Here is a 25,159-nt window from a genome sequence, read left to right as displayed (position 1 = left end):
AAATCAGTGGCTTTGAATTTAAAATCAACTTATTCAGAGCAGCATCTCAAATCTTACTCTTGAAAAGAGATAAGCATTGGTTTATAAAATTACTTGGGATCTGTAAGCAAAGGGAGATTGAAGAGAGAAATGAACTTTTTAAATACAGCGTTGCAATGATGAGGTATTAATGATAGAGGAATTAAGCTAAAAGTGCTACAACTAATGGTCTTTGTTTTTCTTTTGTATTTCTTTTTCTTACCCCAACCCTATATCAAATCCTTTCTGCTCCTGATGTTTTGGAGAACAGTAGGACCCAACCAAAGGTAAGGGCTTTTATTGCATGTTAAATCAGTGTGTGAAAAATTGTCGTATCGCTTATTCAGTCTTGGGTTATCCAAATGCTAAAAGCGTTTCGAAAAACAGCTCTGTAGTTGATCAGCTGTTAAGTGAGAAACTCAAAGCATCTCCTTGCTGCAGAAGAGCACTGTACAGCCTGTGCCAAAAAATGAGTCACAGGAACAAATGAGAACATACATACTCAGCATTACAGACTGTGAATGGAAGACTACTTGTTATTTGTGGGCTTTTAAAAGCATTTTCTGGTATTTGTGTTAAAGCAAACTCATTTTGTTGTTATGGCTTGTGATCCCGTGACTCTGTATTTGGTATGCAGATATCTATCTCTATCCTAGCATATCAGGATTCAGCTTTAGTGATGTGGTCATATAGCCAATGATGTTTTATTAAATGCTCTGAAGGTGTGGCATGTTATACTAATATGCTTAATTGTATAATAAATTCAAAGAACCCCAAAACCTTAATTTAAATAAACAGGCTGTTGTTTCCTCAATTAGAGGAGGTAAAATAACCACTTTCATCTTTTGATGCTGGGACATTAATGTAGTACGGGGGGGGGGAGAAAAAGCAGTGTATTTTTGAAGGTAAGTTATTTAAATTTCAAGGATTTTGCTATACTAAGCATTTTCATAGATGTAGGTAGTAAGTTTGGATGTGTTGGTAGTATGGATTTTTGACTCTTGCGTAATTTTTCTTATTATTTATTTAGTATAAATGTTTGAGGAAGATTTGCTTTATTGCTCCGTGAGTCCTTAAATGCTTTTTCAGATTCCATGATATGATCTATTAGGAAATGCTATAACTGCGATAATTCACTACAGACTCAGTATTTCTTTTTAGGATTTTCTCATTATTAATATAGTTATGATGCAACATATTTTGTTCCTACAATCTTTACTAGTTAAGAAATGTTGAGTTTGATTATCTATGCAAATGCTAGTTCATGGTTAGTGCCTTTAGTGAATAGACAACAGACTTCACTGAAGTGGAACATGAAAATGTGTTAACAGATAAAATGAAATTTTCAGAAAGAATGGAATGAGGGTTCAGAAGGTGGATCTGAGATGCTGACATGGTGCGCTTGCTCTGCCAACGTGATCTGGAGCGATGCAAATGTTAGCTACATAGCAATACAGAACACCTAAAGGGGAAAGAGCAGCCTTCATTAAGCTTAGAGGAGAAATAAACAGCCAAAGAGCAACGCGTTGTACTTCCCTTTTCTTATATCCTACAGAGTAGATTTTGCCTGTGTGAATGTAGGTCAGATACCACCCCAAATTTTTTTTTTTATTACAAATATGTATCCAGGAGGGTTGTTTTTGCAAATGTCTGGTTTTGCAGCCTGAGATCCCAAAATATGCACTGTCGTATTGGAGATGAGCTTTCATGATGGAAGGTGCCTGTGGACCTTTAAATGGATTTACCACAAAATTGAAACTTTTCTATTTAAAAAGATTACAGTGCTACTCTTCTCATGATAAAACTCATTTGCTCTGTATTGTTTTTTACAGGTATTAGACTTTGGTGATGACTGCTTCTATTTGTCAGCAGTATATAATATAAATACATACTCCGCTTGTACAGAAAGAGGTTCCTACCCTAAGGCATGTTTTTAATTTATGCAGACAAGAGACACCGGGAGATGGTAGGCAGAAACAGCCAGGGACATCTGTCAGTTTGCAAAATAGAAAGTCTTGTGAAAAATGAATTGCAAGGATGGGTTTAAAGGAAGATAAGGACAGCTCCTTGACATCCACTCGGTTGCCACATGGAGAGCTTTTGGAGAGCGTGGAATAGGATTCACACAGTAGAAAGGAAGAAATAAAAACAAGGAACAAATAAAAGCACGGAACAGGCTTGCATATAGGAAGATGTGGTGTTTGTTTAGGCTTCTAACTCATAGAAAATAAGTAATTCTGTGGGAATGTGTATTATGTTCAGAACGGCCCCGAGGAGCATGATGTTAGCCAACATAATACAGTGCTGTCAAAATTTGGATAACATGTTTGATTTGGCAACGGTTTTTATAAGGTGTCTTCCTGGTTATTTTCCTACAGGTGTTTGCTTACGATCACTGCTTTTGGTCTATGGATGAATCTCTCAAAGAAAAATATGCAGGTAATATTTGCTGTAGCTTTGTGCTTGTTTTCTCCAAGTGTGAATGATCTAATTAAAATACTGTATTTGCTACAGGGCACAGACCATATGGCACGAAGTGCCTTCCCCTATATGACTGCTTGTTGTCAAAAGAAAAAGGAAAATCTTCAATCATTCCTGTTTCTCTTCTCTAAAGATGATAATAGCAATAGGCATTGCTACCTGTTTGCAGTGTAGGAAATGGAGAAATCCATCACAATAATGGGTTACTCATATTTACATCTTTATTTAAAATACTGTTCCAAGTCCATCATTTTAAAAGCGTCAGATCAGTTTCTTTTCAGGATTTGAGGAACATTGCTTTATGTAATTTCATGTTTCACAGTGATGGGAGTTTGGCATCATATTAGAACTTAATAATGGAGTATTAAACAAAGCCTAATTTAATATAGGGGTATGTGAATTCACGTGGTCTGGTGAGAATGTGTAATGTATTTAATTAGAAGTTTTCTGTGTATTATTATGACACATTTTGGCAAATAGTTATGGTAAAATATGAAATATATTTGGACTTACCACTCTTGTGATCTATATCTTTCATACTTGTTATCTCTTAAAATTGGAAATCAGTTAAGCTTGTTTACATTTATTTAAAAAAAAAAAAAACACAAGAAAAATAAAAGATTCATATGCTTATAGGTTTTAATTTTTCTAAGACATAACTAATGAATAGTAATTTTGTGAGGAATTGAGAAAAACCTGGCACTTTTCAGCCATACAAATTACATAGGAAGGTAAATTTTTTGTTTCTCAAACTAATGGAGGCGCCTATGTCACTTATATTATGGACACTGGAAGCGTTTGGTCCAAAACCATTCTGCTGTGCTTAGCTAGGCACAGCTATTAGTAATTTTGATGGGGAATTTTGCATGCATAAAATTCTGAGTGGACTTGGATGTAAAGATTGAGACTTCAATCAATGAGAGAAAGGAAAAGCTTTCAGGAACAGTAACATATTTGAGAGGACTTTTCACTCCATAAAGTTCTGCCATGTCTTGTTCAGGCTTTAGTTCCTCTGCTTGTAAAAGAAATTCTGAAAATAGAGGTTTTGTTTAAATAGATAATACCCAAATATATTAAGTATTTCTTCCTTTGCTTGGAAGAGGAGCCGAAAGGCTGTTCCTACAGATTTAGTTCAATTACAAAAGAAGTGATAAACCCTATATTTTGCTAATGCATGTCTTGTACTACAATATCTCCCACATAGCTGTGATTCCTTCTCTGCAAAAATCTCCTCATGGTATTATTTAATACCTTGTACATATACGGTAAAATTATCTAGAGCTCTATTAATTGCTCTAGATTAAAATCAAATGGCAGTTGTTAAAATGTATGGGTTCACTGTATTTTGAGGTGGTGTCATTCACTGGTGGGTGAAATTCTGCAGCTGGTAGTAGATTTTCTGCTGATAAAACTTCTGAGTATGAACATTGATAGGATGTTGTTTTAAGCACATACAGGTATATGAATGATAATCACAGCTTCCGATTTTTACAGTAGCATAAATCTGGAGCACATCTACTGGCTGATGGTCTTGCTCTTGTAGAGGGAGCAAATACTGGATGCTAAATATGTTATTTGGGCAACAGCAGCAGGAAAACACTAACTGTTTGCTTTTACGTAATTATTGAAGAATCCAAATCAAGGGGCGGGGTGAATCTGTTGCTTTGTTATGATGTTAGCTTGTGTGTTTTATTTCTTAGGTCAAGATGTTGTTTTCAAGTGCCTTGGAGAGAATATTCTTCAGAATGCCTTCGAAGGCTATAATGCTTGCATCTTTGCCTATGGGCAAACTGGTAAGTCCCTTCCGGACGTAAGCAAAAAATATTGTTGACGCAAAAGGTGTTAAGTTCTCTCTTTTCACGGCTGTTGTGACATTGTTTCAGGAGAAATGCCTTGTAATGTAGATAAGAAATGTTTTTCTCTTTTGTAACATCAGATATGAGGTGGACAGGATGAGAAATAGGATTTTGTCTGTTGCTGCTGGCTACCCTTATTTCTCACACCTTAGATTATAATCTTCGGAATGATCGTGATCGTTCTTGAGTTCAGTGCATCGCTCATATTTGCTGCATCTGTAGTTGGAATAATCTTAATCATCATTTTAAATGTAATATGCAAAAATGAGTATGCTTGTGCACCTGATTTTTCTCATTGTGGCACATATGTGAGTGTTAGTGGGTTGTCATCTACAGTAAGACTGTACCTACCTGAAAAAGTCTTCTCTGTCAGTTTGAACTAAACTTCTTGTTTTGCTTTTCCTTTTAATTAAATAGTCTTTAGCTAAATGGTGTTTTGGTTGCTTTAAAATAGAAAGTTGCACAAATATCTTTCACTGAAATGCAAAATTTTTTTTTTTTTTTTTTACCTCTTCTCTCTTATTTCCTTTCCATGTTCCGCACAGCAAGAAACTGTTGCATGTACACTAATCATAGATTCAATCACACAGGATCTGGAAAATCATACACAATGATGGGTACTGCTGACCAGCCTGGATTAATCCCTAGACTTTGCAGTGGACTCTTTGAAAGAGCACAGAAAGAGGAAAATGAAGAGCAGAGTTTCAAAGTGGAAGTATCCTACATGGAGATATACAATGAGAAAGTCAGAGATCTTCTTGACCCAAAAGGGTAAGTAATTTGTGTGTCAACCGTAATGTGTTGTCATACACTCTTCCTTTCCATAACCAGCTTGCCTTGATGGATCCCATCTAAGGCATTTGCATAGGATGGTTTTCACTTCTTCCTGATCTCAGTGTCCTTTCATTTTAAAACAAAATAAAGTAGGAAGACTAAAAGCTTGAAGTAAACTCACCCTATGCTTCTTTTATGAAGTGACAAAAATGTCTATGTCAGCATTTTACGTGTAGACATAAGGCTTTTTGATTTGCATTGTAGTCCTTGTTATGTGCTTTATTATGGTATTTGTAAGACCATCATGTTTGAGATCTGTCAGTGAGAAATTGACTTTCTATAAATGTTGTCTTAAGTCAGTCATGTGCTTATAAATAACTTTTTTTTTCCAACCAGAAGCCGTCAGTCATTAAAAGTTAGAGAACACAGTGTTTATGGTCCTTACGTAGATGGCCTATCCAAACTAGCTGTTGCTAGCTACAAGGTAAGGATCCATTTTATGAGAGGCTTGTGTTGACATCTAAACACTAGGGTACTGTCCCTTAAGCAGGACAAAATTATTAAGGTACTTCTAATTGCCCTGGCAGTAACATAAATTTTGGAACAAGAGAGCTGTAGGATTGTTGTGTTGTGATCACTGGGTAGAACAGAATTAAGAGCAGAAACTCATCTTTATCCTGTACTATTCAATAATGCTGGAAGTAATTCAACTACTTAATGAAACAGCTTTCCTCCTAAACTTAAGACGAGTGTACACTGTATCCATGAGAAAGCGTTCCGTGATTAATTACAGAACCCGGATTTAGCAGAGACGGGCTTTCAGTACCACATTTTGTCACTTTTTGGCTGCCATGCTATTGCCTAGTAATTTCATTTACTAGTAGCACACAGGCACACCGGAATTATAAAACTAATGGTTGTTTACAAGGCAAATGCTTGAGAACATTGCATGAAACTTGCTTGCTAGATAGTAAATGTTTATATATGCCTTCACAAAATGGCCTAATTTTTAAGAAGCATTAATGTACCGTGGAAGAAATGAGTAAATATGGGATGGAATTCTGTCATCTTAAGCAAAACACGAAAACGGTGCAGCCCTTCCTGTTGCAGTCTCTCTAGGTATTCATCTACCTCTCTTTGGTGGTTTCTGTTAAGACAAGGATGCATGCTTTTCCTTTACATGTTGCGCAGCAGCGTTGTGTAATACAGCATACAGAGTCAAAGTGGTCTGTGGTGTTCTTTTGTTTGATTGTTTTTTGGGTTTTTTTAGCATCATTCAGCTAGAGATGCTTAAATAAAAGTTAAGCCCAAAACTCTAAAGTTTTAACTGTTTTACAGGATTGCTGTAAAACCCTTAAGCAGGGGAGCTGTGTATTTCTCAAGTATCACAACTTAACATATCAGAGGACTTTATAAGCTCTTATATGTAGGAGGAATATAATGACCTGTTCAGTGTGGTTCTGTTTTATAAAACTTTGAGCCTTATGTGAGTATTGCAGATTTCAAGAATGTGTGTTTGACAACTGAGGCTAAAATGTTGCGGTGTTCAAACACGTATTACTGTTTCCTCGCTTTTTTCTTTGCTTTTGAGTATTGCTATGTGCAGCCAGGTGCGTTATTTTTGTTGATAATTTAATATCTAGGTAGAGGTAATGGATGAGTATGCATGTCCCAACATTGTGTAATTTCTAGTCTCTGAAGGGGCGATCATAATATTTTTTTCTCACACTTTATGAATAAACAGTGGGAAACTTAGTGGGAAAATACTTACTGTATTTTACCAAAATGAGATTGTTTCGGTAGATAATTGAAAAGAATGTTAATGCAGATATGCTTATGGCTGTGAAAATTGTATCTAGGACATTGAGTCCTTGATGTCTGAGGGCAACAAATCTCGAACAGTGGCTGCAACCAACATGAATGAGGAGAGCAGTCGGTCCCATGCAGTCTTCAAGATTATCCTCACCCACACACTGTATGATGTACAGTCAGGGGTAAGTAAAACAAGTTACAAGGTCCAAATGTTAAGCTCGGATGTGTCTCTTGCTTTAATGTATTTTACAGACTCAGAAATGTTGGTTGGAAGGGACCTCAGGGGGTCATTTGCTGCCCTTTTGCGCTGCTAGCACTGGATCAGGTTCGCTATGGCTTTGTCTAGCTAAGTCCTCGTAATGCTCGTGTGCTTATGCCCCAATGTAGGGAAATCAATTTTAATAGGTTTGTAAGTGGAAATGTGTTTTTTGAAATGAAAAGCAAAAATGCAGGCCCCAAGTTGCAGCAGACCTGCTGGAGGGTGCAGGAGGGATCTCCTAATCTAGAATCTAAACTAAAGAAACGCTTCATTTTAAGCAATGGTGTGTAGTACAGACTTGGAGCAGAAACTCAAGATACAACGTGTCGATGAAAAATAGAATACCTGAGTATACATCTGGTAATCTCCTTCAAGGGGTTATTTCATGCAAACATGTGTAAATGATCAGCTTTATAAACAGAAGCACTTATTCATTTCAAAAATTTTGCATTGCATGACATCAATTTAATATTTTTATGTATATATACTACATACCTAAAAGACATTTAAATGTGGAAGTATTTTCCTTTACATTTCCTTATACGTAAATATTCCTTGGAGGGGATTGTGAAATACATTTACGTTAATATTATTTAATCCCTCACAGAAAATGGTGATAAACTAAAATTGAAATAGATCTCCTATACCAAAGCTCCTTAAACTTTGTTGATAGATTCTGTGCTTGGGCAATTCTTTAATGTCTTCAAAGCCTTGGAGAAATTTCGAGTGTCCACGGAGCAAATCTAAGGCATGTGTGTGCCTAAATATTGAATACAACGTAAAGCATAATGAGCATTCGGATTTTTTTTCTCCTCGTTTCTCAGTCTCCACCAATGTTCTTATCCAAACCATTTTCCTTGTTCTTTATTTGATTTGCCGTAGTTTGTCATTCCATTTTTACTGTGGCTGTACTGCATACTTAGCATACATATTTTTTGTGTGGTCACGGTCAGCCGGGATGCAGGGTGGTAGTTCTGCTTGTCTGTCTTTTCTGCATCTTCCAGTGACCACTGTGTGAATTTCTGGAACAGATTTCTCTGTTTTCCCATCTGCTGGTCCTTTCAGTCCTGGAAATGACGTGTTTCAGTATGGCCTGATAATCACACTGTCTTTTGAGAGGCTTAGAGTAACATTTTTGAAAGCGTATTGATTCTAATTATCCTGTTCATTTAAGGGAATGTAGCACTTTGCAACTGTGATACTGAGATGCTGCAGAAGAGCAGGATGTGAGCAAACTGTTCTCAAAGACAGTTAGCTTTTCAACTTCAAATTACATATGAAATTCATTGAGTGTTTCAGAATGTCATTTTGGGTCAAATGAGAGAAAAGGATTTGTAACAAAATCTGTGTTACAGGTTTAAATACTCGCATAGCTTGGATTGCTTTCTAGGAGGCTGCTAAGGATACACGAGACTTAGCAATTGTAATAATTTTCATAAATTATAACATGCTGCTTGTCATGTTCATTCCTACTCTCTGAAAAACAGAGAAGAAACTTGGTATAAAATCTGTGATTTTTAGGAGACTCTCTTCAAGATGGGATTGTAGACCATATGTCTTTGTTACTCTTTGGCCTGTACTACCTCTGCATTTTTCTTGGTTTAACATTTTACTAATGTGCCCTGTGTTCCTCTCCTCTGGAGATTTCTGAGAGGTCTTGAAGATATTAATGTATCTGACTTCACTTCAAATCCTCCTATTGTTTCTGAAGCAGCAGCTAGTAAGTTAACGCAGAATACTCTTCATGTCCGATGACTTTCAAAGATGTTGGAACAGCTGCAGAGAGTCTACACCAAGAAATGAAGCTTGATTCTTGTTTGGAAATACATCAAACTATGTAACTTTATTTGAGTGAACTAACAGTAGCTGTTCTCTGGTTCCTTCTGCAGACGTCAGGTGAGAAGGTGGGCAAGCTGAGTCTGGTGGACTTAGCAGGTAGTGAACGGGCCACCAAGACTGGTGCTGCAGGAGACAGGCTGAAAGAAGGAAGCAACATTAACAAGTAAGACTCTGTGATTATTTATTTTCCTTTTTTCATCAGTACAATCATGGCTGCTAAATACAGCGTACTTGTAAAATAAGATAAAGTCAGTATAAGCTGTTGTAGCCAGTTGTCTTCTTCCCTTCTCTCTACTTCTCTTTCTGGCATACAATACTCTTAGATGTTTGAATGAGATTGCCGCCTGCTTAAAACATTTGGTGTTTTTCACTCTGTACTTGTCTTCCTGCAACTACCACATAATTGCATTGTGAAGATATGATTATTAAGGCTGAAAACATATACTGAAAACAAGGAGTAGAGCTTCTGTGGGAGAAGAATGATCAAAACTGTACTAGGAACTTTTTCCTCGGAACTCATTTTTGGAGGGAAAGTGACTGTTTAAATATGCATTTGACTTATGAATATTTACATTTGTTAATGACTGCCTGTGTTGTCTGTGCAGATCCCTCACAACACTTGGGCTGGTTATTTCTGCCCTGGCAGATCAGGCTGCTGGCAAGAACAAGAACAAATTTGTTCCTTATCGTGATTCTGTGCTCACTTGGTTACTTAAAGTAAGTACTCTGATCTTGTTTTTTTTAAAGAGAAATAAAAGGGAGGAAAAGGGGAGAAGAGTCCCATTCAATGAAATAAAACACTATTCTTTTGCCTCGTTTTCTGGTTTTGATGTTAACCATAATTGTCTTTGGAAAATTAGCTGGATGTAAGCCATTAGTATCTCTACAGACTAAATATGTTCCCTGTCTTCTGCTGACCTGTAACGGCCTAAAGAATAAGGAGCTTTTAAAAAAAAAAAAAAAAGGCATTTTCTTTTATGCGTCAGTGTACATACAGCTTCACACACAACCTTGGGGCTAATTTAATTTGGGCTATTGCCACATGCAACTGAATTTTACATACTGGCATGGTTAGCTTTGAAGATTTTGATTAAGACTATTACCTTTTCCTAATTGTCTAATATATTTGTTAATATAATCTACTTTTGTCAGCAGAGTATAATTGCAGAGCATTATCCCAGTTACAATCTGAGGAACAGGTCAGAAGACTTTATACATCATATTCATGTGAAATGAGCAGTTAAATCATTTTCTGTACTGCATAGGACTCTATTTGGTATTATTTTGGGGGAAAAAAAGAGTGTATCGTGATGGCACTTGGATGAAGATCTATAAGGTCTAAATGAAAAAACAAATTGTTAAATATGCGTTTTACGTATGTCGAATTAAAAGGCAAGCTTTTGTTTTTGTTGTTCTTCCCACTTCCTAGATACAGTGGCTGTAAAGCATGGTAGCCTGATGACAAAAAATCTTGGGAGTGCAAGTTTGATTTTAGCTATAGTCGTCATCTAGATTTCTCCCATTCTCTGAATGAGTGGCAAGCACAAATGTAGCCACTTCTATCTGTAAAAAGCTTGCCTGCCAGTAAAGGTGGCTTGTTTGTCTTTTTCTTATCTTGCCTGGTACAGCTTGAGTGGTCTTGGTTGACTTGGATTTTGAAGGATTATTGAATTAGGTGTCATATGTAGATGACTTCAGTTTCGTTTTTGTAACCTGTCATTTTGTTAAAATTTTTCTCTTTTATCATTGATTGCCAGGATGTTTCATAACCATGTCTCATAGAAATACTAACTTACCAAGTTTCCTTTTTTAACTTGGGCTCTGTTTTATTGTAATCAAGGAGCAACTAAGATATTTGTTAGTAGAAAGATATAATCTGGGAAGAAACTGATTTTTGGCACCACCAGCCTTTTTTTGTGCCCTTACGTTTATAGGTGCTCTGCCTAGATTTTGTCGTCTCGAATACTCTGCTTTGCTTCCCCACCCATTCTTAGCAATGTTTTTAGATGTTGTTTGACTTTGACGTCTCTATGATTTAACTGCACGTGTGGAAAGAAAAAGTTACTTGCAGGTTATACAGAGGTGTGGAGATTAAAAAAGATGTTTTCCTTAAGGAGATTGGAAAACAAAGTTGACTTCAATGCTTAAGTAAAATAAAATCTACTCATGTAACCCCTTGAGACCGCAAACCTTCATTTTTCTCAGTGCTGTCTTTTAGTGAAACTTTTAGCATGACTACTGTGAAACGATTTGTCTTCTTTCCCCGGTATAAACATCACAGTACTGGACATCAAATAGTACAGTCATGAGGGCCACATAAAAATCAGAATGGCGTAATAGAAATAGTGTCTCTGCTTTTCTTCAGTAAAATAAATCCTCATTTCACAATGTTCCTTGGCTAAGACTTTTTTAGTGTTTAAATATATTTTTGCCTCTCTATATTTACACTGAGTTTTTACTCTAATTAAGCAAGTGCTTTTTGGCTCTCTGCAAAGATGGGAACAAAACCAGCATGCAGCTTGCTTTAGTTTGCTCCAGTGGCATGTGTGCTTGGGTTCCTGATGTGGCTGTAAGAGTCTGAGCAAGCAGAGTGGAAACTTTCCTAACGAATTTCTAGCGTTGTTGTTAGAATTAGTTATGCTGTTCCATTTCTAAACAAATCCAGCAAGCAGACTGAGATTCCTGTTTAGCACCTGTCTGATGCATTGTAGCTACGAGGACGATGGCCGTGCACAGCACATGCTTTAGCTCATAAATAGAAGCGCACTTTTGTTCTGCCTTCTTTCAAGCAAACCTTCTTTGTGTCTTTAACATCCAGCTACGTTAACTGCAAACAAAAGGTTTGGGGCTTTTGGATTTTTTACAAACAAGCTCACTGAAGAGAAGCTTTATTTTGAAAGGGGAAAATTTAAACTTTTTTTTAATTGAAGATCAAAGGAGGGATTTATTCGTTTAAAGAGGCCTGTTTGTAGAAGCCATGAGATGGTGGGCTATCTTTCTAGCTTTCAACTTTTAATTATGATGCCAAAGTGGAGTAAGTGTGTTCTAACGCTAGTAATATGTGTCATATAGAGTCTCTCCACGTATCTGAGAAACCAGTAGAGTTCAGGAGATCTCAAGATTTAACACTTTGTCCTTAATTTTGTTGAGGATCTCTAGACGAAAGTACCAGGTGAAAAATGTTATTGCAAGAGGAGGCTTGAAGAGTGGTGTCAGGTTATGTGTGGGAAGCAGAATAGCTTATCAACTCTTTAGCTTCTTGGTTTTATCTAATTCTATCGATACAAACATCTCATTTTCCCATTTTTTTCAGAAGCCCTGTATGTTTTACTGATGGCTGCTTTTAAAAATATAATTACGAATCTTTACATTGTAAGTTCTTTTCACAGTAATCTTGGTACTAGAGAAGACTGTGCTAGTTTAGTCTTAGAAGTAAATAAGCTTATTTATTTCCACGCTGTGTCTCTCTCTATCACATGCAATCCCAGCCTTTCCAGGGTAATTTGCAGATGCTGTTGTCACTAATGAGAGGCTAGCTTACTATTCGTCTACGTTTCTTGCTTAACATTAAAGAAACCAGTGAAATCAGTTTTTTACATAAAACTTTATCGGACAGTCTGCCATTGGGCTTGAATAGCCACCATACAAGAGAACTTTACCCAACTTATAATGGGTGTTTTGTGAATTACGGTGTATCACTGTAACAGCGTTCTCAGCTGCCTGTACAGCAGAGTTGCAATTCAAATAATTAATTAATCCTATTTTGGAGCTAGTTAGTGCGGTGAAGGAGGTTCCCAAAGTGCAAACTGTTAAGGTTTGATTTGGAAGCGGAGTACCTGGCCAGCTCCCTGATAAACTTCATCTTTTTATGCAGAACAGGGATTGCAGTTACAGAGCGTTTTTCCTAATTTTTGAAAATCGTTGAGGGATTGAAGAAAAGTCCTGGCTTCTGTACAGCCAGAAATCCCATTGAATGACTCATGTGCTCTTGTTGGTCTTTTTAAAGTTTTCAGTAGACGCTCTGGAAAAACATTTGTGTGTTACAGAGTGGATCCTCCCAAACTGTGTATTTATGGGAGTAAACATTGGCGCTTCTCGGATGAGGAAAAAAAACCACGCTGGTATCAGTCAGAAGGCTGTTATTTTCGATTGACTTCTCTATAAATACTCTTACCTGCAAGTGCTAACCATGCTGGTGTACCTCACTGTGCCGAACACTATACAAATGAAATTATATTCTCTACCCAAAGAGCTAACAGCCCTTCTGCGTGACCAGAGACAGCAGAGCACTGCCAACGCAGCAGCGAAGCAACATCGGTCTGTGTGGTCAGTGCTTGTCTGACCACTGAAGCAGCCAGACTGCTGTCAAATTATTTTAGGCATCGTGCAGCAAAAAAAGAGAGTCTTAAGGGAATACTTAAAGGGGCATTTTAATGATTGCTAGGGAAAGCTACATGTGTGCTTTGTAATTGAAATGGTTAGACAAGCAGCTAATGTAGTCAGATTGTTCTAATGGCAATGCCTGACCTAGATTTCATGGGTTATTGAAGATGAAAGTTAAGAGCGTGGCTTGTCTCAGAAAGGGATATTGGGTAAAAAAAAAAAAAACAACCAAAACCCCAAAAAACCCAACCAACCAAAAAAAAAAAGATCTGCTGCAAAATTCAAAACAGCCAAAATTGTGAAAGACAATTTTGAGATCAATAAAAAGATTGAACGCTTCCCTCCTTCCCCCACTATCCCGACACACTGCCTTGCAGGAATGTGGTTTCACGCCCTTCTTCTCTGTCAACCAAATTCCAAACGGGTAATTTCTTACATAACTCGATTTAGATTTGTGAGCTGTGCAAGTGGGGGGGAAGGGAGGGGCCCCATTCTGAAATATTTGTAAGGATAAATTCAACTATATTGTTTATGAGGAGATCTTTAAGTAATTTAAATTAAGTACTTACTGGAACCATCTCGCTTCCAGTCTTTAAAATAAGATATTCTGAATTCATCATGATCTTTCCTGAGCTCCTTCAATAGTATCTGAGAAGTCTAATGCTGAAATGCTTATATTTCTGGTTTATAAACCTAAGCAGAAAACATGGAAGTAAACCTTTGAAGCTCTTACTAGGCACCATAAAGCCCAAAAAAGGGACTGTTTTCATTCCTGTTTAAACTGAAACTGATTCTGAAAGCCAAGAATGACATTTCCTAAAAGTGCTTTAAAAAAAAAAAAAGACAATTGAAAATAACAACTTTCCTTGATTTACACAGCTTAAAATATTAATTTTGAACTGAGGAGCTCTGACAAAAATGTTTCTGTTGCTAGTTGCCCCCCATCTACTCCCAACCCTAGGTTATTATTCACTGCCTAAGTTCATTGACTGGCTAAAACCAGAGGAACCTTCTCTTTTAATTTATAACCTCTACTACTTTCCAGGATAGCCTTGGTGGTAACAGCAAGACTGCCATGGTAGCAACAGTAAGCCCAGCAGCAGACAACTATGATGAGACCCTTTCAACACTGAGGTATGCAGATCGGGCCAAGAACATTGTTAATCATGCCGTGGTGAATGAAGACCCCAATGCTCGCATTATTCGGGAGCTCCGTGAGGAAGTGGAGAAGCTGCGAGAACAGCTCACAAAAGCGGAGGTACAAATTTTAGTCTTGACTAGCCAGTAAGTCCTGTAAACCCTGTTGTCAGGGCTTTCTTACCTGGCTCTCGAAAATGAATGCCACAAAGAATGACTACATGGTATCTATGAGAAATCTCCCTTTATATCACTTCTTTCCATTTTTCTGCACGTCAGTCCCGAAACACGGGTGATAACATGAGATACCAGGTTCTGTTTGAACACCCTGTTGAGCAATCTTGGTTTTATTGCGAGATATGGATCAAAAGCAAGAGGACGTGGAGGCAGGAATAGGGGTGGAGGGTTAAGATTGTGCAGTCTGTAGGCAGAGCTTTGCTGGTGTATTTTAAGAATTCAGTGAGGCTAAATCCTGCGAGGTGTGAATTCAGTTAACTAATGCTTGCTTGCTTACAAGCTTTAACTGTTCTAAATTGAATCTCTTACAAGTGCTAGACAATATTATGACTATCTGCATAGCTACCTCAATGAAATTGTGAAAGGAGCATGGTCTAAATGTTAGATGAAGGCCAAGAACTGGCGTAATTCTGAGTTCTGTTCTCAAATGTGGAAAAGCAGTGGTGATCTAATCCATCTATTTTGCAGTTCAGAAAAATTGTGATTACAGTATTTGCCTCATAAGGTATGCAGGCAATGCTGGCTGTGATATTAGAAATGACTAGTGAATTTTGGACTGTTCTCATTTGAGCTGCCTAATATGCTAAGCATCCAATAAGTGTATATCAGTTTCTTTAAGGTATCTCAAGTTAAATATCTAAAAATTCCTCTAAAATATGAACCACAGACTTAACAGTGCTCTGAGAGATGCAAGTACTCCCTATTTGTTTCATTTGTGAGCATTAATGCCAAAATAATGGCAGCTTTCCAAAGAAATGAAGTAGTGTTTCCTAAATATGAAATAATAAATATTTCCTTTTCCAAGTATTACAATCCCACCCTAGTTGTCATCTCGGTGGCATTGACAAAGAGCATGGAAAAAACAGTGTAGTTGGCTATTAAGAGGCTACACAGTAAGGGTCAAAAACCACATTCATTGTCTTGTCAGTGTATTACATTTGTAGCCCATCTAATTGTTCTTAGAGAAATGTGCATAAATGACGTGTTTGTAAGTGAACAAAAACGATTGACCCGTTATGACAATCAGGTTACATTTTCAAAGCTCGTATCCAAATCTAGAGGTTACCAAGTTGTGGGTTTGATTTTTTTTTTTCCCCCCTTTGGTGTCAGTATCCTTTTCTCTCCTAAACAGCCAAGGCAGAACAGAACTTGACAGTTTACTTCCCCCCCCGCCCCAGAAGAGTAAGGCATTATCCTCTTTTCCCCTTTTCTTTTTAAATCCACACATTTTGATCTTTTCTAATCGGAATTAATATCACATGTTTTAATTTGTCTGTACCAAGACCATGGGCTTGTCCTTCTTAAGCTGGGAATTTAAACTAACTGCTTTCAGCAGAGAAGCACACCTGCTGGTCTGGTCTGGGCCCATAGATCTGTCGTTTTTATAAGCATTGTAGGAAGTGAGGAGAATTACCTAGCTCGTTTTACAGTTGAAGCATGTGAAAATGTTGAGTAATTTTGCCCCAGGTCCAAATAAATAGACCAACAAGACTTAGACCTTGAGAGTATCTGGGCTTCATCTTCCTGTCCTGCTCCGTAGTGCCCAGCGCCTTTGCACTCATCAAGGTTTATCATGTCATAATAAATCTTTGTTCTGGAGATTGCATTGGCTTCACTTTTCTTCCTCAGTGGAATTCATGTTCCCTTTTATCCTGTATTTAGGTATTTGAGATATTCAACCAGAAAAAGACTACACGGGACACATCAGCTGACAGTTCCTAGACTGTTGTGTCTTGAGGCAGAGGAAACTCCTGTCTTAAAACAGGATTTTCCACTCCTGGCACTTGCTCCTTTTCTTGAACGAACTGCAGTGTAATGAGGCCACTCTGTTTGATTTGGATTCCTGTGAGGAGTTTTGGGTTTTGTGGTAAGGGAATATCTGACGGAGAGCAATGCTTGCATTGTTTAATTGGCATTACATAAATACCTACCAGCCAAAAACATTTTCGTCTTGTTAGCAGTAATGAAATAACGACGTAAGGAAGACCACAGGCTTCCTGTTCAAGGTAGTGCGGGAGGAATATGCCACTGCTCAGACTGGAGGAAGTAAATATGTGTAGTAAGAAGATGTTGATGTCCTTTCAGATTTTGGAGTGTCTGATGGGTGGTGGTGTCTTCTTATTCTCAAGTTAGTCCTTGGATGGAACATGGGCCTGTGACTATTTCACAAAACAAAATTAGAGCTGTGATGGATTAGCAAGAAAATTGAATTCTGGTGTCTGGAAGCACATCATAAGGCTTCTTTTGATATCCGCTTTTAAAATGCAGATGTAGAGGTGGATAACCAGAACACCTCAGATGCCTTGATATTTGCTGTAGAAAGAAAAAATCGCACCCATCAGGCCATATCAAAAAGAACAATAAATATATTTTGGCGGCATGGCAGTTTTAAGTGACTGAGATGTTAACTGCCATTTTGAGGGAAAGCAAGCTGAGACAGTGGTGGCTAGCCAGGTCAGCAGTGTCTGAGAAACAAGATTGGTTTAGATATGAGTCGTTTGGGATACTCCTATTGGTATAGAAATGAGATTAATTTGTGTTTTAATATCTTGTGCAAATCTGCCAGTATCATGTAATTGGCTTGCATTGCAGTATATAAACTCCACTTTAGCATCTGTACTTGAAACTAATTAAACTAACTTTTTGATGGATTCTGCATTTATGTGCAATATGTATTTTAAAAAACCCTTTACTTACTCATTTTCCAAGGTATACTTATCAGTAATGTTATGTTTCCTTTTTTCCTCATCTGTGTGACAGCAATGTGAAAAAAACGAAGCACAACAAGCTTTCTTGTTTTATTTGCTTTTATTTCTGCAGGCTATGAAATCACCAGAATTAAAAGAACGATTGGAGGAATCAGAAAAGTTAATTCAGGAAATGACCGTGACCTGGGAAGAAAAATTAAGAAAAACCGAGGAGATAGCACAGGTTTGCTGCTTTCTTCCCCGTGCGCCCCCACCCCTTTTTTATGAAAAATAGGTTTGTTTCCTTTGTCTGTCAGTTCCTAGAGATTGTCTGACTCTCTCCCCACATTTATGGGTAAGTAGGTCAAGCTTACTGCCCTTTTGAAAAGCTTCAGTTAATTCCTGTGATAGCTGGATGCCTTCCAGATTACTATTCCAATGACAATAATAAATTGTCACTGTATGCAAATGGAGAAGTTATTTAAAAAATTAATAATCCATGGATGAAAGGATTACAGGGGTTTTATATTCTTCAGACAGTAAAATTGTTGTCTGTGATGAAAGATGGAGTGTTGAGAGCATTAAATACAAGGTTATATACAGAGTGCCTCAATACACAAGGCAAAGGGCATTCAGAATATTAAAAAATAGAACTGTTCAGGATCCCTGTGTGTTTTAATACCTCTTAAACTGATATTTAGGGCCTCAGACTGTAATTGAAGATGATGGTTACGTTGAAAAATTGCGCAGGTCACCACGATTATTGCATGACACTTCCAATTCTTACCATACAAATGCTGATGTATATATTTGCAGTAGGGAGCTTTTGAGGGGGAGGACTATTGAAAGGTGATGAATAGCGTGTAATAAATAAGGAGAAAACGGAGCCTCCGATACAAAGCCCTCTTGTAGATGACACAATCAGAACAGACTGTGTTGACTTTAGTTTTAAAGATCCATTGTAAGAAGTGCTGCTTGTGACTACAAGGGCTTCCTGGCTTTCAATGCAGGTTTGTAGCATGGATTTTCCTCCCTGTGTATAAGGGTGAAAAATACTGCTAATAAAAAATTTCTGCTCTCATCCTACACAATAGTTTCTAGGTATAGAAACCTTGAGCGTGCGAGGAGGTTGAAAAACTGGAGCAGTGGGCTCAATGCTACAGACTAAATCTGCATTGATGTTTGCATATGGCTGCTTGCTTTAGTTCTCTTCTTCTTTGTCTCTAAACTCTCAGCGTGTTACGATGTTTTGCAGCTGGGAGTTTCATGAGCCTTGCAGCTGTAGAAAAAGTGATTTTTTTTTTTTTTTTTTTTGAGGAGGGATAAGGACTAGCGTTTGTGCAGTATAAGGCTGTTTCAGGACCACTTGGAAGCCAGTGGAAAGAACCTTCTGCCATCTTCAGTAGGCTTACAGAGGCACGTATGTCATGGCTTGTCAAGTGATTTTATTTTTGGCCAGCATCCACCAACATCTGTCTGTCAAATTGTAGCAGGGTAGGCGGGTAGGATGGAGAGATAATTGTAAATCTTTGAGGAAAGGATGATTCCTCGTAAAGAATGAGGGCCATCGAAGAGGCAGTTTGTAGAAATGGAGCAGCAATAAGGGTTCAAAGCCTTAAAGACTATGTGAATAGGCAATTTTTCACATTTTCAGTGCGTATTTGACATACTTTTAATTTATTTTGAATGTTTAAGTTAATTAACATTAGGTGTTGCGCAAAAGTTAACAGAAACTGGCTCATTTTCTTTAAGTTAAACCTATAATATTTAGACTGTGGGCCAAGTCCTCCTTTGGGCAACACGTTCTTTACCTCTGTAGATAATAAGGAATTATGTGAACTTCAGAGCCTGGCACTGATGATCCGAAGAGAGATCTTTGACGTCACACTGCAGTTTTCCGCTGTTCTTTGGGGGTTTTTTCACACTCTCTCTCTCTCTCAAATGCACAACTTTGCCTTACAAGGATGTTATGTTGGTTTTGTAAGTGTGTGGGGAGACAGGGTAGAGAAAATCAAGAGGGAGTTGTGCTTGCTGTTCTTTGCTATTTTAATCTTGGTTAGACCTGGTACAATTCCAATGCTGAACAGAATTATACTGAATAGGATGACATAATAAGTTTTTAAATACAAAGCAGAGTGGTAGGTAGAGGTCAGAAGCTTAATAAACATTCCAGCATTATTCCTATATAGTGTCTGCTAAATTTTTTTTTTTCTTTTTTTTAAGTCTCAGCGTCACAGGGAAGGCCCTGCAGGTTTTACTCGCTTGTTTTACCCTCCCCTTTCTGCTTCCCTCTAGTACTTCTGGGGGAGGCCTCCCGTGTTTATTTTTGACATTTTGTTTGCTGTTGTGGATAGTGAGTCTCATTTCAGTTTCTGTATGATCCTGGGAACAATTCTCAACATTTCTATCTCAATTTTTTTTTTTTGTAGAAGAATCCCTTTCTGTTCTTAAGTCAGAAATGTTTAATGTTCCTCTTTCACTGCTCTAGTCTTCACCCAAACACTTCCCTTTGAAAGATGTACATTTTTGCACAGTAATGCTTTGTTGTTGAATTCTATGAAGTCTATTGACAAGAACAAAACACCATCCAAAATGCTACTATTCTTGTTCAGCAGGAAGTGTTATTTGCATTACTTAAATAGCAGGTTGCCAGTTTTTTGTCATTTTGATTGCTCTGGGATAAAAGATAGACATGGAGCTTGACTTGGCAGGGATTTAACTTAACTAGTTGCTTTTTAGCTCAAAAGAGAAAATAAAGGGCTCTAGAGATGTCTTTGTGGTAGCGTTTCGCTGTTCAGTGAGGTCATGGAGAAGCTCCTACAGTACTGCAGTGTGCTGCTCTCAGCTGTTCCCATTTTTCACCAGGAAGATGCAACTCTCTGAGACCACAGCACGTAGCCCTCTGAGACCTGAGGTGGAAGGACAAGAGAAATTAGATACCCTGATCAAAGCTTGATATAACTAAGGCTTTTGTGTCTAATCTATTGCAGAAGAAAGAGTTACCTTTTTCGGAAGTAGCTGCCCATCATTTTGTCTTGTGGCTTTGGCAGATAGGAATGCATTTCCAAAGGGCTGTACATCAATCAGCTTAATTTTTTGATGGCTACTCTCTTGCAGGAGCGTCAGAAACAGTTGGAAAGTCTTGGCATATCTCTTCAGTCTTCTGGAATAAAAGTTGGGGATAATAAGTGCTTCCTCGTTAATTTGAATGCAGATCCAGCTCTCAATGAACTTCTGGTATACTATTTAAAGGTAAAAATAAATATTGATATATATAAAAATATATATTTTTTTTTTAATAGAAGTGGGCTTCTAATGCCATTGGCAGAGGTGTACTTAGAGAATGTTATAAAAACTGCATATCTAAAGCATTCTCTGATACTCACTGCCTCATTAAAAATAATACGTGTACAACCTTTTTATTTCAAATTTAATTCTTTGTATCAGAGGAAGGTTTGGGGCTTTTATGTTTTTGTTTTGTTTTTTAAGAGGAATTTAGAGATGCTGTCTTTTATAAACGGTCTTCTGGGTTTTTTAATGCCAGCTTTTACCAGGTTTTACCCAGAAAAGTGTTTTATCTGGGCATATCAGTAATCAGCTTGCTTCTATATGTGTAGTACTGACTTCACTTTATAAAATGCTTTTTTATTCCTCTTCATGCAGCTTGCCAGGAGTGAAAATTAAGTTCTGTTCTGCCTTAGCACTTCTGCTGATGTGCAGTCCGTGTTACTGGTGTTAAACATAAATCGCGTAACGTGACTTTTGGACTCTGCACTGAAATGTTTGAGCAGTTTAACAAACTGTAGACGTGATCTGGAGTCAGGAGGAGAAATGAGATACAACCATTTTTAAGTCACACTTTAGAATACAAGTTCTAAAAATTTAGCAGGGTAAGAATGCTGGCAGTTTGAGCTTCACGTTAAATCATTCTCTTTTCTTTGAAGTGGTCTGTAGTAACTCTCAAAACAGCCACAGAATTAGCAATTGGCCTGAAAGATGCTTTTGGTTTAGTCAGTCTTAGGAAATACGTGATCCTCTTTTATATCAGTCATAGTTGCTCTGTGATATCTCAATGAAAGCAAGGGAAAGAACTTTCTCAATGTTGTATCTGCTAAAAAACATTAAAAGGGACAAAAGAGCTGAGCTGAGGTTTTGGGAGAAGAATTGAATCCTTTCCAGGCGCCTTGCACGTAGGTGTCCGGAGTGTGACTCAAGCTGCTAAATCAGCCTCGACGCTGACAGCTATTGAAGCAGAGCCGACTTCTGTGGTTCATTGTGAACACATGACAGGAGTGCACTGAACACAAAGCCTGCTCAGAAAACAGGCCTTGGCCCATCAGCACCAGCAGAAAAGTCTCAGGTGCTACTGTGCTACTTTCCCTTTCTAGAGAAAACCCCTTTGCATGGGGGGGTAGGTTTTGTGCGTTTCAGTTTGGTCTTTTTTTTTTTTTTTTTAAATAACGCAAATTTGGTTTGTTGATTGAGAATTTCGGTGTAGAAATCCCTGTGCTTTGAAATTCTTTCGATTAAAATTACTTACACCTGTTTTGCCTAAAATTCTGAGGTTAAACTCTCTTGCTTCTCAGAGTAAATATCTTGCCCCCATTCTCTTTAATGCTGAGCTGCGTATGTACTAGTTCTTATAAGCACCACAGAACAACTTGATCTGACTTATCTAAACTATTGTACCTGTTCCTCAAAAATTGCTCAAAGATGCCTAAAAAAGAAACGGATGAACTGGGGCATGTGTGGAGTGATCCTTCCTCTGCCAAATCCCTCGTGCCTCAAGTACTTCAGGAATTTCCTAAGCCGTTGGATGATCTAGATGGAACCTGTGTAATAGCCATGGGTCTAACCACTGTGAACCTGTCTTAATTCCTCTTTGAACTCCTTTATACTTTTGACTTCTACAACATCCCGAGGCACTGAATTCCACAATTAAGTTGCAGAAACCTCTTCGTCTTCGGATTTAACTGTTGCCTGTAAACTTTCCTGAGTGCTCCCTACTTGTTACTATAAGACAAAGGGAGGATTTGCTTGCAATGTTTCGTTTTCCTTTTTCCCCTCTAAGGGAAGTATTGAACAACTTTCACATTTTGGAACTAGGTGACAAGGTATATCCAGAAGGAGAATGGATGAGTTAGAACTAGTGGACTTCTGCAATCCATTGCTAACATCTTAATTATTTTTTCCCAGGAGCACACATTAATAGGCTCAGACAACTCTCAAGATATCCAGCTGTGTGGAATGGGAATTCTTCCTGAACACTGTATTATAGACATCACCCCAGAAGGACAGGTTATGTTAACACCTCAAAAAAATACTAGGTAAAGGAATAAAATACAGCTCCAGTTGTATAATAATTGTAGTTTTATCTAGTATTTTATGATTAGTGGTGCAAAAAGATAATTAAAAAATGAACTTTTCCATGTAGTCTGAAGTAAGAAAATTCTGCTTCTTGTATCCTGCTTTTACATTTTGTTTTAATTGTCATCTACCCCTCTGTCAACTCATATCTTTCATTCTAAAGAGATTTCTCTCAGTGATGGTGTTTGTAGTCCAAGTTTTCAAAAAGAGGATGAGTAAATGGCATATGCTTTCAGCAAGTAAATACTCACTGATTTGCAGCTGTGCAGATGTAACTCTGTCAAAATTTTAATTAATTTTCTAGGAAATCTGTTGATATGCAAAGAGCTGCTGAAGCATGTGTTGCTTTATTTGATTAAGTAGCAGTACTTGAAAAGCAGATGGTATATTCAAATTGATCACAAAATTACATGCATTGTCAGCATCTCCAATAATTTATTTTTAGACACACAAAATTAAAGAATTTCACATTTACCCTGATTTGTAGCTGATCCTGCTTTGAGCAGGAGATTGGACTGGATAACATCCTGAGATTCCCTTCAAATTTGAGTTATCCTGTGATCCTATTTTCAGACTTAATCTGACTCTGAAATAAAAGTAGTTTCTGATTATTCTAATCAGTTTATTGTCTTTAAGCTATTTATAAAGCAAAGTTCTCCAGTGTCTTATTGAAATGTTTCTATTTTGTGTCTGTATTTCAAAGTAGTGTGAAAAATGTTTATTTCCAGTGATATCATCTTTTTTCAGGCCCCTCATTTTTAAGCTCTAATTATACTCCCCAGACATAGCTGTCATAATATCTATCCAAAAGTACTGAACTCGATAAGCTTAAGCAGTCAAAAGAAGCTGAGTTTGAGGAGTTTATGAAACAGCAGAGAGTAGGTGAATGAAGTTTCTGGGGATATTTTGCCTGTTTGCAATCCATAAACCTGTTCTCCTACCTTAACTAGTTACAATAAAGTAGTACTGGAAAAAAAATTAAGCCTTATATAGATGCATTTGCTTTAGATTTTTGCCTTTTCGCAGGACTTTCGTAAATGGTTCTGCTGTCATGTGCCCTATCCAGCTACATCATGGAGACAGAATACTGTGGGGAAACAATCACTTCTTCAGGTACAAAAGATATTAAAGAAATTGTAAATTTGTGCATTCAGGCTGCAGGAGGAGGTGGTTTCTTTTTCATTGGGATTATAAAGGCAATGCTGATGTTTCGCTGTTCTTGAATGCTAGAAGTCATAGCAACTGTGCATGATTTTAGTTTCAGAGCAATAGGTTGACTTAACTTCTTGTATTTTCAAGGGACTGTAACCTTGCTGATGAGGACCTTGCTGTAGTTATCAGTACTATTATCTCACTGAAGAGATTTGATTTTTGAAGTCATAACTTTAATGTGGTTCAGACCACGTTAGTATTAAGTTCCACTCTTCCACAGTGAAAATATTACACCCAAGCTTTGGCTTGGATAGGTTGCCTTTTGGATTTTGCAGCTTAGGTGTTAGATTTTTGACTTATGTTATACAGTGATCTGGGTCTTACAAGGGCACTGTGTTGTCTGTTCCCTGGAATTCCAGCTCCAACCATACCTGAGACCTTCCTGTATCAGACAGGATCACTGGCAGAAGTTTTCTGTGAAAGACTGTATTCTTGAAACCCTCTGTGTCTGGTCTGAAATACCTTACAGATCAGTGGATTTAAATGATAATCTAAAACTTAATTGTTTTCTTTTATTCTTGAAAGAAGAATCCACATAAAAAGTGGGATATAATTTCATTATTGCCTCTAAATTATTTGGATATGGGACAACGAAAAAATTTATGGTTATCTAAACTATATGATTAGTAATATCAGGTACTCTCTATTATTAGACTGTAGAATGGATTAGTTAGTTTGCCTTGAACTCCCCTGTTTAGCCTGAGGAAAACTACATTCACAGGACATCAACAAATTTTGAAAGGGAAAAATCTATTGATTGGATAATCTGCTTAATTTTAATAATCTTTGAAAGCAACCCTTTGTTTCAAAGTTCAGCAATTAATAGTTTTTTAAAAAATTTTCCTTTTATTTAAAGGCTGAATTTGCCAAAGAAGAAAAAGAAGGCAGATCATGAGGATGAAGAGCGAGACAACTCTATGAAGTGCAGCAATAGTGTTGAGCAGCTGGACATAGATGGAGACAATTCCAGTGAAGTGTCTAGTGAGATTAACTTTAGCTATGAATACGCCCAGATGGAAGTCACTATGAAGGCACTTGGTAGTAATGGTAAGAAGCAACAGAAATTTTTGGGAAAAGGTACAGAATATGAGGTTACA

General features: G+C 37.5%; 1 protein-coding gene across 5 annotated transcripts in view; it reads left to right on the top strand.

Annotated features, from left to right (window-relative positions):
• KIF13B (kinesin family member 13B) overlaps positions 1–25,159 on the top strand; it is a 133,276-nt gene that overhangs the window by 50,790 nt on the left and 57,327 nt on the right. For 3 of the 5 annotated variants that reach the window (XM_075144840.1, XM_075144842.1, XM_075144843.1), the window contains 14 exons: positions 290–305; positions 2,397–2,457; positions 4,200–4,292; positions 4,946–5,126; positions 5,526–5,613; positions 6,989–7,123; positions 9,090–9,202; positions 9,645–9,756; positions 14,468–14,680; positions 17,617–17,727; positions 20,601–20,735; positions 22,680–22,810; positions 23,877–23,963; positions 24,919–25,109. In XM_075144840.1, coding sequence (XP_075000941.1) covers positions 290–305; positions 2,397–2,457; positions 4,200–4,292; positions 4,946–5,126; positions 5,526–5,613; positions 6,989–7,123; positions 9,090–9,202; positions 9,645–9,756; positions 14,468–14,680; positions 17,617–17,727; positions 20,601–20,735; positions 22,680–22,810; positions 23,877–23,963; positions 24,919–25,109 — 1,667 coding nt within the window. Of the gene's footprint in view, positions 1–289; positions 306–2,396; positions 2,458–4,199; positions 4,293–4,945; positions 5,127–5,525; positions 5,614–6,988; positions 7,124–9,089; positions 9,203–9,644; positions 9,757–14,467; positions 14,681–17,616; positions 17,728–20,600; positions 20,736–22,679; positions 22,811–23,876; positions 23,964–24,918; positions 25,110–25,159 lie in introns of those variants that run through there. The other 2 variants (XM_075144841.1, XM_075144844.1) reach the window with 2 other exon arrangements.

This window comes from Calonectris borealis, chromosome 3, assembly GCF_964195595.1.
Source record: "Calonectris borealis chromosome 3, bCalBor7.hap1.2, whole genome shotgun sequence".
NCBI lineage: Eukaryota > Metazoa > Chordata > Aves > Procellariiformes > Procellariidae > Calonectris > Calonectris borealis.
This window is presented reverse-complemented; position numbering and strand designations above follow the sequence as displayed.